This window comes from Haliaeetus albicilla, chromosome 11 (assembly GCF_947461875.1).
Source record: "Haliaeetus albicilla chromosome 11, bHalAlb1.1, whole genome shotgun sequence".
Classification (NCBI taxonomy): Eukaryota; Metazoa; Chordata; class Aves; order Accipitriformes; family Accipitridae; genus Haliaeetus; species Haliaeetus albicilla.
The window spans coordinates 15,699,610-15,716,323 of NC_091493.1; the positions used below are offsets into that span (position 1 = coordinate 15,699,610).

Here is a 16,714-nt window from a genome sequence, read left to right on the forward strand (position 1 = left end):
CAGTTGTACACAGAGTAAAGAGAATAAGCTTTCCCAAACTGGGCAAGCAGAGACTCATGTGCAAACTATCGCACCACGTAAAGAAGAAATATGTGGTAAGACTCAGTGTGAGTCAGTATAAAATGGACTGATTCAGAACCTCACCACAAAGGCTGCATCTAGCAAAGTTCTGCTGGGGGTAAACATTTCCCAACATACTCATATTGTTGGCAAGAATAAAAAATATTAACACATCCATTGGCAGCAAGTGAACCCTGTAATTTACAGAAAGAATTTTCAAAAGCACAGGCAGGTTTGTTTCTTTCTTCTGACTTAAATGGGAGCAACATTAGACCAACGTATAGTGATTTTTCATCTGCAAAGAAGACGTGAGAATTGAACATTCAGCAATCATGTAATGCTTTGCTCAAAGAAACAGATATATTAAAAAGGGAGCTTCATACCAGCCTTCCAATACTAGCAACCCTAACTCTCACGGATAATAACATTGACTTCAAAGGGACTCACAGTTTGAGTAAAGCAAATACTAGAATAAGTATTGTGAGACTCAGCCCTAACAAAGGAGAAAAAAGTGGTTTCAGTGGTAACATACTTTCAGCAATCCCATAAATCATTTATGCATGCATGCAACACAGGCAATTAGAACCAGTTTGCTCTAAAGTTAGGTCTGTGTATCCATAACAGTAGGGTTTTCACTGAAGGTCATTTATCTTTAAAATTTCCCTTCAATATTGTAGTTTGGATTTTTTCCTTATTTTTAATTAAAAGGTTAGGAATTAACATTTTCAATACATAAAGTTAGGACAGCTACTACAGGCAGCTCCTAGTAAAACCATTCACCTCCTAGTCTTCATTTGTGAAGACATGTGATGTCTGCCAAAAGCCAAAGTACTGGCCCTCACACGACTGAACAGAAGATGGAAGCTTGGATTTTTTTTTTAAAAAACAATGTTATTTGAAGATTACTTTTTCAAGCACACCTCAGATCTCAAACCTTGTTAACCGTCAAGTAACATGGCTGGCCAAAATGTGTCTTGTGACAACACAAAGAACTAAGAATGCAGTGGTTCCTTGGAAAGATACACATTTTAGATTCCTTATAGCTTTGTAGGCAATCTTTCATTTTTAATAGCCTAGTTAATCTTGAAAGGGAAATATGTGCCTTGTATGCAGAAGGGGGAGTAAAGGAGAGAGAGTGGAATCTCTTCTTAGATTACTTTACTGCAACTTTCATCCTAAATGATACTCAGTTAAGAAATTCAGGTGCAGTTCCCACTGAGGAAAGAACCAAGTGTAGATAGCAGCCCCAGGTTTGAAAAGTTTGCCATGTCTTAAAACAGAACCTTGGCAGAAGACATCTGAAAATAAAATGTTGCACATATTAAACAGTAAGAAAGATCCATGCTTGTTTTAAATAATATCCTAATACTTATTAGTAATATAAAATAATTATTCATAGATTATCCTTTTGATTTTCCAGAATCAGTGACATTTAGTGTGAATTCCCTTTGAGCAAATTTTAATTAGGGCTTTACCATATTTAACTATAGGTATATAATCCCCCAAGTGAAAACAAAAGCCAAAATGGAAGAGACTTTGATCACATCTCATTCCAAAAATATTTTTGCCTCCAAAGCTTTGCTGGGAAGAAAACACTCCTGAAAATGATACAAATGTTTTTGACATTAGGAAAAGTAAACAAGCAAAATAAAGATGGAAAAATCATGCTGTCAGTTTGCAAGTGCTGTTTATTGTTTGAGGCAGGGTTAAAGCCTTTTATAAGGACAAGAACATATATGCAACCAGACTGAAAGTGACATTAGGTTATTCTAAACACCCCCATTCAGAACCCTGCTGCCTGAAATATGCCATAGCCAAAATGAGTGGAGGCTTCAAAACAGAAAATATGATAGGAACAAACTAGGATTGCTGTTATTTTGGTAACCAAGAGAGACGACAAGTGCCCTAAATATTTCTAATGATATTTTTGATTTTAAAAAGAGGGACCTGGTTTTCCTTTATCTAATATCTCCTAGGACTTCTAATGTGAATTGGCATTTCATTTGTAGCCATGTATAACATTAGCAGAGGTGTTACAAGTGGCCAGAAGGTGCTTTCCAGACACCAATTTGTATGGCAAAGAGCAGAGAGCTCAATTTAAACCACAGGTGGTGTGAACTGGATTGTTCTATGTTCATCACTGATTTTAAGTACCTGTTAAGGATTTATTATAGACTTTCAGAGTGTGTGAAGGTTTCCATTTACTGAGTAAGGCCTAAAACGTTCAGCAGCAGTGTCAAGCTTTCCTTTGTCACTCTGCCAGTGTCTCACTCTTTTTCATCCCTCAAACCTGAATTCATGATTGGCTTCAATATCCAGTTCACTTCCACCTGCAACACTAGCTGATAATAGCCCCCCAAAGTAAGCAACTTCTGAAAACTGACATTTTTTTTCAACCAGGAAAGTGAATAAAGACCACCAAGTAATTTCAAACAAGCCAAAACCAGCCAGTGATGACTCTCAACTGGGACCAATATGCATGGGTTTGGAACAGCCCAGAGGCCAAAATTTTTGCATATTCCTTGGCCAATCCCATTGTATCTAGCAGCACTTAACACAGTACATGCATGAAATACTGGGATTTTTTTTTCACAGTAACAAGTTCGTGATTCTAAATATGTCCAACCTGTTTATTAGAAAAGCCAGAAATATGCCATGCATGTTTATTTTTTCTACTGAAAATTTGACAATAAGTTTTCTTACATAGACATCAAAAGGGATTAATCAGAACTCGTCTCTATAACATATCAGTAAAGCTGTTAATTATGTTAATTCCACCAGTTACTTTTATTGACTTTTTTTCCCCTCTGAATAATCATACCCATCTGGTGGCAATCTTATTTTATATCACTCCATTTAAGCACTTTTTTCTTTCCAAATTTAAGCATTTAATTCTAAATGTAATCTCTGTACAAGTTAAGAATATCTTGTGCAATAAACCAGGAATAATACACACTGTCAATATCACAATTGAGGGCTTCTTCCGAGTACATACAATTAAGCTGTGCCAATATTCTACAGCATGAAAAAATGATTGCTCTTCTGAAGGTCAGAGTTAGTAAATGTTGCAATGTAATTTAAGAATTAGCAAATTTTGTTTGTCTGCAAAATTGCTTAAATCCTTTTCCTTTGCATATAAACAACTATACAAATTGATAGTACTTTGCATGGCCAAAATATTTTCAGGATCTATTTTTTTCCCTGTTGAAAGAAAAAATGATCCATCTAGGCTCATTTCGGGGGGGATAACACCAAACAAAAAAAACCACTGTGAAAGGATTTGTGTAAACATGTACGAGATGATAGAAACACAAGCACTTAATTCACAGGGGAAAAAACAAGAACAGATAAGGGCTTTTTCATCTGAAATTATAGCCTCGCTCTTTCATAAACACTTTGATATCACCAGCCACTTTCACTCAACAGGCAAGCTGGAGATAAACGTGCTAAGGCGCCAACCAATAGAGCATGCTCACTGAAGCCCCAGGTGTGACCCCTGCTCTTCTGCAAGCAGCAATTGGACCAGGCAATCCATCACGGTGCTCCTCCTGTCAGGCTGGGTGCTCGGCTGCAGCTGTCTGTCACACTGGTGGATGGGACCTGCTTAAAGGCAATCATGTCAATCTCTGTGTGACTATTCAGACTACGATAGAAGGATGATCTTGACAGGCTTGGCAAAGTCAGCAGAAGGCACTAGAGGACTTTAGTTACATGCTTAAAATTTAGATGCAATTTGTGCTTCTTTTGTGGAGGGATTCAAGAGGCACAGAACAACGCTGTGTTTTATAGCTGGTCATCTCGGATGAATCTGTTGCCCTCAGAATGTTTTCCATAGTAAATGTAGCGGCATTTTCCCAAAATGCCTAGAATAAAAAGGAAATTAATTACAATTAGGACAGCAGTGGCATAATACGCAAATAAAGCACATAACTAGGGAAATTTGAAGGAGGGAAGGGAACAGTTTTCTCTTGTCCTGCAAAAGAAAGTTTGTGCATTTGAAATACTCAGTATTACCATTTCAATCAGCAGTTTTGAATCCACTGGGAAAACGTGTTCAAATATCTGCACGACCTATCCTGTTAAACATACATCCACAAGTGTCTTCAAAAATGGAATGACATAACACTGAAACATCATACACTGTATTTTAAATCAGAGTACCTTTCTCCTGCTTTTGAAAACCAGAAAGCCTGGGCTGAAGTTACATTTTGTACTCTCTGTAATCTCCCTGCTACATGTCTACAGGGTTTTCCTGATGATTAAAACCAAAAAGAAAAAAGCAGAAAATAGTTACAGTTTAATGTGGATCCAGGAAAAACCTTCCAAATGTTCACAAAGTCATACTACAAGCACCTAAAGCCATCCCTGCTTTGCAGTGGCAGAGAACTGAAGTGACCAGCTGAAATCTACATGGGAAGTCACCAACATACATGGGCTAGAACTTGGGACTTCCTAACGGTTAGCCCTCCAGATTCCAGCTTTTTTCCCAGACATACAAATAAACATCTAGTAAAAACATTTCCAAAGTAGGTCTCCAAACAACATCCTATGAGCCAGATGCAATTATAAATTATGGTAAATATTAGTACATAGAGGATGTTTTCAAAAATTAGCCAGAACACTGCTTTTGGGAGACAAGGCACGTTATTCTAAGTGGGTACAGGCAGCAAGATGCCTGAGGAAGCCTTAACTGCTGTGGGTGAGACACACATACCTGCAGATCACACTACCTTATTCAAAAGCATCCCCTCTGGTGGTACTAAGCGGTATGTGAAAGCGTAAGTTCACAGTCACATCCCACCTGTGAACATCCTCAAAGATGCTAAATTTTACTAGCAGAGTTGTTGTTTGTGCCCTCAGGCACATATAGTCAAATTAAAGTCATCTCCCATGCACGGAAGGAAGGTGAAAGGGTCTCCTCTACCTCAGGAGTGTCTTAATACAGCAGTCACTGAAGTACCTAGCTCACCCCCATAAGGGCAAACATACCCTAGCCCAAAGGAGACAAACACTGCCTTACATAAAGGGTAAAGATGGGGGAGGAGCAGATCCTCAATTCATTGCTGTTTTAGCTTGCCAGGACTCACGCAGCAAATACCTGCAGTATGAATTAAGTATGCAAGCCTTTATATTCTGCATCTATTTTTCCAATATAACGTGCATCAGATAAGCAACTAAAGCCTTGGAAGGCATGGGCTGTGCAAGATTAATGTTAAACCATGCTGCTCTTTCCTTCTAAGACATCAGGATAGCAACACATTCCTATAGGAAAAAAAAAATTGATAGGCCTGTCATTTGTTGTGAAAAACACATTCCTCTTCAGGATAACACAAATGGGGACTATATGGTGCAGTGCCTAATCCCTTTCCCCTTCTCCACGGAGCTTTCTTCAATAATTTCAATTTCAATAATTTCACTAGTGGAGCAGTTTCCACATTCAAGGGATGATATTATCATTCCTAAACAAGCCTTTAATGAAAAGCAAGGTTTTTTTCCCTCTAAGCAGATGATATTCCAAGTCAAACTGCAGCAGGCATTCGGTTGGTAACAAGGCCATTTAGAGCTCTAAATGTAAAGGATACGAACAGTTTATTAATGGCATTCTTCAGACTCCTTTTTCACTGGCATTGATAAAAGTCTTGTTTGAGGTCTGCCACATTTCTTAAGGACTGGAAGCAAGACTGTTTATAGAGATGCTGGTGAGAGAGTGCTGTTTGATGAATGCTGGAGACTGTAGCTAGGTGTCAGTGCTTAGAAAATGAGGCAAGGACATGAGGTATTAATATTGTCAATGATCTCTTGACAGGAAAACAGATACTGCATTCACTATCAGATTTAAATAGACATCAAGTGCATTAATGACAAAAGGGCAGACTTCAAACAAAGGGGGCTGTATGGTGCTGCGCTGAGCCAGTCTCCAAGTTGGCAATAACCTGATCTGAAAAGACACTGTCAGGGCTACAGACAGGCCCTGGATTGTGTGCGGTGACAGAAAACAGAGATGCTGACAGAGATACCGGTGCCATATTATGCCAAGTATATTCTAACACTGTCTCCAGCCCTAACTAAATCTGACATCATTTCCTATCGCTTATAGTATCCTCCACTGCTCCGGCAGAATATTTCTCCCCAGACATCATTACAAACTCCGCTGTAGTTTTAAAGTTACTGGCAGGCCTGTGCTGTTGTGGAGGCTGGGTCTAGAGGCCTAAGGATAACCTCAGTCAATCTAAATTTGGCGTTTGCTTGGAGAAGTGCTCTCATTTTCACTGATATCTCAGCTACTTGAGGTGATCTGAACGCTAAAGTGTGAGGAGCTGTCACCTTGAATAAAATCCTTAAAGTAAAGACGCTCAGTTCCTGGGATGTTCAGCAAAGATGTCGGACAGTCTGGCAGCAGGAAATGAAATCCAGCTGCTGCTGCTCGCCTGGGGATAAAGGTGCTTGGGCTAGTGACAGTTAAAGTCAGCTGAAATTTTTGAACTCCTGCAGCCTACAATTGTTTAAATTAAGGAAGTGTTGTCTCCGCAGAGATTCTCTACCCAGGCACACAGCTGTGATTCGATTGCCAGGCATATTACACACAGCGCTCAGAGAGTCTTGATAAAAGCATGGTTGAAAATGCTGCCATGAGACTTTATTTATCATGAAGGTTATTTGTAAAACAATAATCTTGCTCATAAATTAAATGCGGTGACTGGTTGGCTTGTTTTGTTTTGTTTTTCCTCTCCATTTTCCACCTCCCTTTGGCAACCACAGAAAACTCGGAGAAGTACAAAAGGCTTGTGTGCTGCAATGAGAATTTTTGCAATGAGATTTGCTAAGATACGTCACACGTGAATTTAGGAAACCTACTGCTTCTCTCCTGTTTATCTGCAATGGTGCTCATTCCTTGCAGTTCAGGGGCAGGAGTATGCTTGTGGTTTTGCACACAGACAAGGGGAGGAATAAGGGGAAAACAATACATCTGTGGCTGTTGTGGTGTATTTTAATTAAAATATCCAGCATTGGCCATAATAAGCTAAGTATACCCCCTATACATCAAAACAACACACAGCATCCTGAATGAGGTTTCTGCTGACGATTCTTAAGAAATGACAACACAAGGTCTCTTGAGGGATCATCTTCCTCGAATAAGGCTTCTAATTTTTCTTAAGTAGCTGCTTCTACCATCACCAGAAGCTGTTAAAACTATAATTATGAAAAAAATGCATTGGGAAGAATAATTTTTAAATTCACTCTTTATCTTTTAAATGTTTTCCCCCTTCAGAATGGATGTTCTAATTATGCTGGGTAAGTAATGACCTTGCAGTTGCTTGCATGTGTTGTGGTATCAGTCTTTCTTCACAAACACATTGTAATGTCAGCACCACCAGCTTTTCCTTAGCTGAAGGAAAACCCAATTATCCAAATAAATAAATAAATACATACATGCATAACTAAAGCACATGAAAAATTGTTCAAGTCACGTTTGCTCATTTTAAATTGGGCACGTGTTGCAGAGAGCTATGGTGCAGTTGGACCTCCATACACTTTCCTAGAGGAAAAAAAGTTTGCAGATCTTGATGTATTACATGGAAAATGGTAAAATGAAGTTGCAATGGGATGTGCTAGACCTATAGATCATACAGCCTCAGTCACACGTCAAAATTCAGCTCAGGCCAACAGTGATCTAAGGGAATTGTCTGGTAGCATCTTGTTGCCTTTCTTGGTTTGCTCTTTTTCCTAGCAAATAAATGTTCTACATCTATAAAAAAACACCTCTCAGCCATCACAGCTGGGGCAGCTGTTAGCAACACAGGCTTCTCCAGTAGCATTCAGTTTTCTTTAAAAAGTAATTACTAAAACTAAGTAGTCAAGCCAAAACTTTTGCCACCCCCATCAAAACCTATTGCCACATCTGCCCAAGAACCCCCTCAGGCACCCCTTTTAACATCAAATGTTTTTAATAAACCCCTCCGCAAGTGTGAACAGCAAAGTATTCACAATCAGATTTGTTTGTCAAACACACTGGTCTACAGTATACATCAGGGATTACATTTCAGCATACAGTCCTCTGCCTGTCTTTCACATGGGCTAACCACAGGTCCTTGTACTAGGAGCTGTGGTCAGATAAAGTGTAGCACTTCATACAACAAACTCAATATTCTAGCGGAATTCCACTTCACCTAATTTTAATTTGAGTACAGTACCTAAATCCTCCACTGCCAATTTTTATTTGATCCATATTCATCTCTTTTTTCCACAACCTGCTGTTGTATAGTTTTGCTATGGGCTATTAAACAGCTGCCATGTTCCACCAAGAAGCTGGGTGCATTTCAGCGTGGTTATACTACCAATCTGTAAATTGTTTTGAGACCCTTCAGGATGAAATATCAATACCATTATCATTTTTTTCATAGGCACTTGGGCATATTCTACAATTAATGAACAGAAGTTGCAAGATTCCCTTAAATATTAATATAAAATTCCTTTAAAGGAAAATAATTCCCTACCTACAACATTTAGAGGAGAATAAATACCTATCTACAAACAGTTTCAAGTCTACAATGCTACTGATTTAGGCAAAACACCTCTGTCAGTTGAATTAATTTGAAACTCTTAAAAACCTTTTCATCTAAGGGATAAATAAAGTTGGTTTGAAACAAAAAATCCTTTGGTACAGGAGTTTAGTAATTTTTCATTTTATATTTATCTTCACGGAAATTGTAACAACTTTATCTAGTTGTCTAGCTGACAACCTATTTTCAATTCCACTTTGACTTTCTATGAGAAATGAAGTACTAGAGATTTTCAGGAAATTAGGATCCTAATCCTCTCACCTTTAGTAGCACATAGGTTATTTTTTTCTGCTAAATCAGAAGAATTAAATTGTATATACTCTCACAGTCATTTTAGTTTAAATAAATAAAATAAAAATCACTCCATCTAATTGTACCTGAACTATCTATTTTATATTCATCATTAAGAACAGTCAAACAACTGAATGCTGTAAAAAGTATCAAAATATTTCCAAATGTGTTTCTTCGAAAGATTTGCTTTATAATCCTCAATGAATCATTAAAAAAACCAAACCAAACCAAAACAAAAAAAACCCCACAAAAACATTAGCCTGACATGCATCCAAATCAGTTTGAAATTTGAGGAGCACAGATCCAGCTTCACAGTAGGCAAGTGTGGGGGCCCGGGGCGGGGTGGGAGAAGAGGAGATGAGAGATGCTAAATATCTAACAGTGACAGGAAAAAAAAGAATAAACAGAAAGTTTACTTGGACCCAAGTAGTGCACTTCTAGTTTTACTGAGTCTTGTGGCTGTAACATCAGGGAGATACTTTACAAATGCAAAAAAAAAGGAGGGGGGGGTGTGTTCCTAAATGTTGAGTGTTTGTCCAAGTCAGTCTTCTAAGGTTCATGCATCTGCTTTAACTTGCAGACATTTATTTATTTATAGCTGGGCCTTCACAGTTGTTTATATAGAAATACATTTTTATAAACAAGAACAATAATTTGAGCAATTAGAAACAAGAAATACTTTACTTCCAGAGATCTGTTAGAGCCAAAAGCAGAAAAAAATGCTTGTTGAGTTATGTTTTTGGTCCACGTTCTGTAAAATGGACCAATTTAATAAAAAATTTAGAACTATAAACTTATAGAACAAGAAGGGAGGGAATTATAGACAGACTTTCTGTATTTCATGTTGACTTTTGGTAGAACTGAACAATTGTTTCTATTGAACATGATCCAGCCTATGAACACTCTGACACAGGAATCTGAGAGGATCACTTGGAAGATAAGAAAAGATGTAAAGGATCATCTGGGTCACTAAGTCCACCCAAAAGCAGCCAAGTATGTAACTCAGAGAGGTCCACTCAGACTTTCACTCTGCCCCAGCACACCTGTCAGTATGGGGAAGTTCAAGCTCAAAAACTGCAACATGACACAGGAAAAGAACAGTAGAGTCACAGAGGTCCTTGCTAATGCGACATGATCTCTGACTGCTACAATTAAACCTGTTTGTTGCAACCACAGTTTCCAGAATGCTCCAGGTTGGAGTCAAGACAGAGGATCTAGACTCCTTAAATTAGAACAGAGGGAGCAATATAGAGAGGAGCATACAACAGATAAGGAATTGAATGCCTTTGGTTGTGCTACAGCTGAATGCTGTAGAAGGGTTATCTTATAAAGACCTGAAATATCATAGCAATAAACCAAAACTAAACAAGAATTCCCTAAACTATATCATAAAATACACACAAGTGCTCAAATAACAAATGCACAAATATTAACTTCCCTTATGTTATAAACTAATTAATTTATTTTTAAGAGGATAGAAACACTAAACGTAAGCAAAAATACACGCTATTCCTCCAAAACTATCTGTGCATAAAGGGATCGGGTTGCGTTTGAGAAGGCTGAAGAGAGCTCACTGCAGCTAAAGCAGAATTCCCACACCATGGCCACAATACTCACAGAGTGGTCCCCAAATACTCCCAAAGAGGTCCCCATGGATTAGGGAATGTGGTCCATCGGAGGTTTCCTGAAGTAGCAAACTGCTGATCCTGATTCTCCCTTCCCTCTGTGGGTAACAACACTAAAGGAAGGTAACCTTCACATTCAGGGGAGATGAATTACCTCTTTGCACTGCTCCCTGCACAGGGTTGCCAAAATGCGATATCTGGACACCCTACAGCATGGGGCACAAAGTGGTCTTTCAGACTGAAAGAAATTACTGAAAGGCACAAAATCAAACCTGTATCCAGTCTACAGCAATGGAGTTGGAATTATACACCTAAGGTAGAGTTGAGAGGAATCAGAGCAGGCAAACTGAGACACTGAATTATTGCAAGTATCCTGCACAGACAAGTACTGTGACATGTCAAGTCTCACTGGCCTGTTTGTAGGGGGGGGGGGGGGGGAAGGGGGGAGTATGTGGGGAAGTGAGAGTAGGAGAGGGGAAGGAAAGCAGTCAACAGGGAGAGGATGTTGGAAAAATTTGCAATGAAGGTGATAGGAATACAAAGATGTGAAGTTTGCATCCGAGGCCAAGGGAACTGCATAAATGTTCAGTGTAAACTAGCAGTCAAGCTGATGTGTGATAAAGTGCAGCCTGCTGTAAATACACTTCAGGGCTCCCAATGCAGCTGGGGATGAAATTTGTAATTTGGGGCTGGGGGGGTGGGAGAAGAAAAAAAGAAAAGTAAAAGAAAAAAAGAGGAAAGAAAAAAAATGCACTGCAAGCTTTTTCTCACATAATCTGTTACTGGAAAATTGAGACGCTTGTCCAAGTCTGTGGGAATAAGCTGATGAGCTGATACTTAATAATAAACCATATTGTGTCATGGTGTGGAGTCATCTAGATCCATTCAGGCCACAAACTATATTACTTTATACAGCCCTGGCTGACATACATTTAAAGCCCTCTACACATTAAGGAGCCATTAGGCTGACAGATTAAAAGTTATCTTGGAGCTAATGTTTCCATTATGCGTATCCTGGCAGTGGAACAATCAACACACTGTTCCTCAGATGTCATACTTTGTTTAAAAAAAGGGTAGGGGGGAGACAAGGGGAAAAGGAGGGTATCTCTCCCTCCTTGAATGACATTGACATGATCAGCTTTGATCTGGGCATGTGCTGTCTACAGATTCTCTAGAGTTGGCTAAAATAGGAGCATTTAGGGCATAATACTTGAAATCATTAACCAGTTCCGTAGTCCTCTGGGTATCATTGTTACAATTTAAGGTCCTACACTTGGGATTTCTTTGGAATCTTTCCATGCTTATTGTAACCATCACCAGAGAAATATGGGGCGGGTTGTCTCTCTATAGTGAAAATGAAGCAAAAAGCACCAAACAAAAAAGCCAAATGCTTTTGTCTCTGCAGTGCCTCTTTACCATTTTTGCACTGTCAGATAATGTCACAGATGGAATTCATGCCGACTTTAGGACAAAATATTTCTTGTTGAATATGTTGAAATTTTAAAGTGGATTTTTTTAATTACTCAGACACATAAATTGTATACTCAGCTAGGTACTGCAGTCGAAGAAACCCAAGTGCACAGAAAGCATCAGCATGCCAGATATTATGGGTGAAATGGTGCTTAAATTTGGATGTATTGAATACCCTTGACGGAGATGGAGGAAAGGAAGTATGGGTTCACAGTTCTTTTAGTTTTTCAAAACACTTCTTTGCATATCTCATTCTCTTATATATGGTCTAAATAAAAGTAGTAAAGGCAGACCGAGTTCCTGTAAATATCCAGTGCAAGTCAGGTTACACCTGTTCAATGCCCTTCATCTCTAAACCAACGTCACAAGAGCTTGATTGCTTTCTGCTAATGGCCAAATACCCCAAACTGGACTAGCAATTTTAGTAACCAGGCAAAAAGCCACTCCCCACCGAACAGAGCCATCTCGCCGGCTTGCCTCCCGTCAGGCAGCTTCAAGCCGAGAGCATCAGCACTAGAGGGCAGCATGCATTTGTCTAAGACGTGGACCGCACCACCAAACTCAATACGCCGATACGACAATTAAAGCAATACGGTTTGTTAGTTTTGCAGCCAATTTCTTGTTCTGTCATGATCAAAGCCTATATTTATACACTCTCTGCTTTCAGCCTTTCGCCCAGGAGCCTGACTTCTGGTGGACTAATCTCGGTGAGCATCAGTTTGTGTATACAGATGGCTACAAAAGGATGTCACTGGGTAGTGGTCTGAACAAAAGGCTCAAAATGTTGTACGGGGGGGAGGCGACCGTCCGTCTGCACCACCGGCTTCCACTGCAGCTGGGCTGGCACTCGTTATTCTCTCACATTCACAACAAAAATTCTAGCGCTCTTTTGAACGAGCTTTTTATTACTTTTGAAAATGCAACAGTATGATCACTGAAGTGACACAAGAGGCGCTTTTAACATATTCAGAATGGTGGAGGAAAAGGAGGTTGTAAAATCCCATCCCTACCATATATTAAAGTTCTGCTGTTCAGTGTACACTCACCATATTAACTTAGATGATCTTCAGTTAATTTGGCTAATATACACAAAAAATGGCATTTCTGTAGGCTGTTCTAGACTTTGGACTACATTCTACTAATAATACATACATTAATCAGCAATGGAGTTAAACTATAAAGAATGACAGGGTCATTAAGAAAACAGAAAGTGAGTATAATTATATTGTACTTTGCAAACTTTAACCACGCGCAGATTGCATTAGCAGTAAAATGCAAGGGGAAAAAAACAGGGAAGTAAGCTCTTTTAGTAACTGTGATAGAATTAAACAAATGTACCATGATTTATGGGGCAGAAAGCAAACTTTTGGAATAATTGTTCGGAAAGTCTGCAAGCATTCCAAAAAATTACAAATTCTTATGTGAAAAAATTTGAGCAGCAGGGCCCTTCTGGAGAGTTTAGACATAAATTTGGCTCATCTCATGAGTAAAACTTGCTTTTGGATCTCAAATGTGTTCCTGCTGGAGGAGTTCACATTAGGAAAAAAAAAAAGCGCCATACAAAATTCAGTCTGGCTCAACTGGTTTGAAATTTCTCAAGAGAGTCATCTGAAATAAAGACAAGTTGCTTTTTATTTTAAAGCTGGGAAAGAAAGTCTTTCAAATAAAATTAAAGAGCATAATGAAATAGTGCTGCTGTCACATTATGATACAGTTAAGGGAACCTTCTTTGCATGCCATTACTTGCTCCTTTCCACAAGCCCTTCCTCAGAAACAAAGGAAACATTTAACTAATTGCTAATGATAGGATTGCCATGATTCTTCCTAATACAGAAACGAGTGTTTTTTAAGAAGCTGACACTACAAGGCCCTGGATTCCCTTGATTTCCAGTGGAAACTGAAGGCATTTGGCACTTCGTAAGACACATCCGGACCCCACACAACTGGTGAGCTCCTTTCTCTCTTGTATAGCTGTTGCTGTATAGCACCAAATGAAGTCAGAAATGTGTCTGGATTCAAACACCAGCAAATATCTAGTTCTCTGGACTAAGTCTGGGCTTGTCTCTTAGCAGAACTTTGTTTTATGCTGTATCGCATATAACACCATCTGCTATTGCTAAATACTTAGTGGCCATAGTCTAGTTCCCAGTGTCTAGTTCCTAGACACTGACTACCTCCAGTACAGAATGCCAAAACATTGTCATTGTTTCCTATCCTCAACTCTTTTCCCCCTCCCTCAGCCTCCTTTTAAAAACATGCAAATGAGAGGGAGGCTGAAGGTTAAATCACAGTGGACAGGAGAACATAGTTTACAAATGCACGTCTAGCCTTTATGGAAGCTTTTGCTAAAGATAAAAGATAGGGGGCTAAGAAATAGCTCGAGAGAGGCACATTAAAACCCCTCCATTAGGGTCAGAGTCATTAAAGTTTAGTCAAAGCACCAAAGACTTTCTAACAAGTACTATGCTTAGTAAACGTTTTCCACTGGAGCACGGATATTGGTGAGAGCTTTTGGAGTGTGTCAGTTAATCAGTATTCACCTGCTTTGACAGCTTGAAATATTACTCTCTTATTTGGCTGGTTCAAATTTGTCAGACTTGACTATGTCGTAAGTTAACATGTCCCTATATTAAAAAGGAGCCAACTGGCAAATATGCACATTGGACCTAATAAAACACATCTGGCCAAACAATCAAGCAACACTGATCACTGTATCACTCACAAGCACAAATTAATAGCGACTGTCTTTGAGACCTACCAAGCTAAACAGGAGGCAATAACTTGCTACCTACTACTTTACCAAATATCCTTTAAATGGTTAACTGAAGGATAAAACCTCCACCACATTCTGTTTCTGAGACATTCAATTGCTTGGTTAAAGCTGCATAAATATTTTAGATGTCTTGGGTCATTCGCTGATACAAATGGGAGAAATGGTTAAGACAGAAGCTCTCCCTTAATCCAGAGAATGTTTTTCAGTCAAGGAAGCCCCATCTGCCACAGCAAGGCCATTTAGGCGATGGCTCTTACAGGTAATACTCTTAACCTTTGCTCTCAGAGCAGGTGCTATTAAAACAGAAAGTGCTCTGAAGGTAACAGTCCAGGATTAGACCATCACATGAATTCACAGTGGGAAAGCTACTCACATGCAGTCACTGTTTGGTTAAACATGTCCAACAGCAGGGTATGAGTGCTGCTGTTAAGCCTGGGGCAGCACTGAACAGTCTCTGTCCTGAAGGAGTAAGTACTGGACACACTGACTTCCACAGCATCCTTTGCACTCTGACAGAAGCAATGCACAGCACAACTGCCCTACTGAAGACCTCAAAGATCTCAAAAGCAGTAACAAAAAATTATACAAGCAAGATCTTTTCAGGGATAAGGAAAGCTTAACCACTTACGCGTGTGCAGTGAACCCTCTGGTCCTTTCAGAGAGGCTCCTGGGAAGCAGCTATATGCTACTGAAGTATTTCAGTCTTTGGGCAAAACAAGCTTGACATCCCTGTTGGCATCTTGGCTGAGAACAGACACTGGCCTTACTCAGAAAACATCAAATGTGACTTTCTGCTAGCTGTGGCTGTGGTGAAGCTGAATACTGAAGGCAGGGGGAGGAGAGGTCATAGAGGAATCAGTAGTTAACGGGGTAAAGTGAGTGTTATAATCCCCAAATTGCAGTTGGACTGAATGTTTTCAGACAATTTGCCTGTCTAAACCAAGACAGTATCATTTTTCTTTCTTCTAGGAGAGGGTTAAGAATAATCTGAAGCTTGGAAAATGGCTGCTGTTGATACTAGTGAGGCCTTCTCTTTAACTAGATCTTTCAGGAAAAAACAAATTAATCAACAGCCAGCTGAAGTGGGTTTAATGATTGCATTCTGCATACAATCAGCTTTTCCCTTTTCAAGGGCCATCAATATGTCAAGGGAAGACATATCTGAAGGATATAGCTCTTAACATCAAGGTTATCTATTCTCCACAAGGCTCCCACTCCTTACTGGGCTGATACTTTACACTGCCTGTGTCTAACATTTTCATCAACTCTGCAATCAATCAAGGTAATAATGTTGTGCAAAAAATCAATTAACAACGCAATTAAACTTTCCTTATTATCTCAAAGGGCTGAAATAATACCTAAAGGGAAGATAGACTCACTGAATGCAGACATCCATAACCCAATGTGAAAGTGAATTATGAGGTTAGACAGATGCAGGCATGTACTGGCGCTGTTATTTTCAAAGGGATATATCTCATCCAGGCAGTGTATCAGTCACCACCAATCCCATACCCTAAAATTCCAAATTACTTTTAAGAAATATATGATGTGCAATATCCATTTCATATTCTCTTTTAGAGATAAACCCCCCAAAATCTGAACAGGAGTATTATTCAAAGACAAAATGATCTTTCAGAGAGAACATAAAATATAAAAGCTATAATAACATTTACATCTGTATACCACCCATGTCTGTAAATGCAGGTCATCAATTATACATAATCTGTAGTGAATAAGGAACAGAAGAAGCAGCACAACACTTAAAGCCCAAAGGCTCAAATTTGCAAATACCTTGCATCAAGTACACTGAAGGAAGAGCCCCAATATAAACGTGTGGCAACAACAGCAAGGACTTAAGTATCACCCCCTGAAAATAAGACAGAGTGCCTATATTATTTTGTAATTACATTCAACCCTCATGGAAACACCATTCC

General features: G+C 39.2%; 1 protein-coding gene across 1 annotated transcript in view; it reads right to left on the minus strand.

Annotated features, from left to right (window-relative positions):
• Window positions 1–1,730: 1,730 nt before the first annotated feature.
• The window catches only part of LRMDA (leucine rich melanocyte differentiation associated), a 694,168-nt gene continuing 679,184 nt past the window's right edge, over window positions 1,731–16,714 (minus strand). Inside the window, exon 7 of the mRNA XM_069796267.1 lies at window positions 1,731–3,923. Within this exon, the coding sequence (XP_069652368.1) occupies window positions 3,844–3,923 (80 nt within the window). The 3' untranslated portion in view covers window positions 1,731–3,843. The remainder of the gene's footprint in view (window positions 3,924–16,714) is intronic.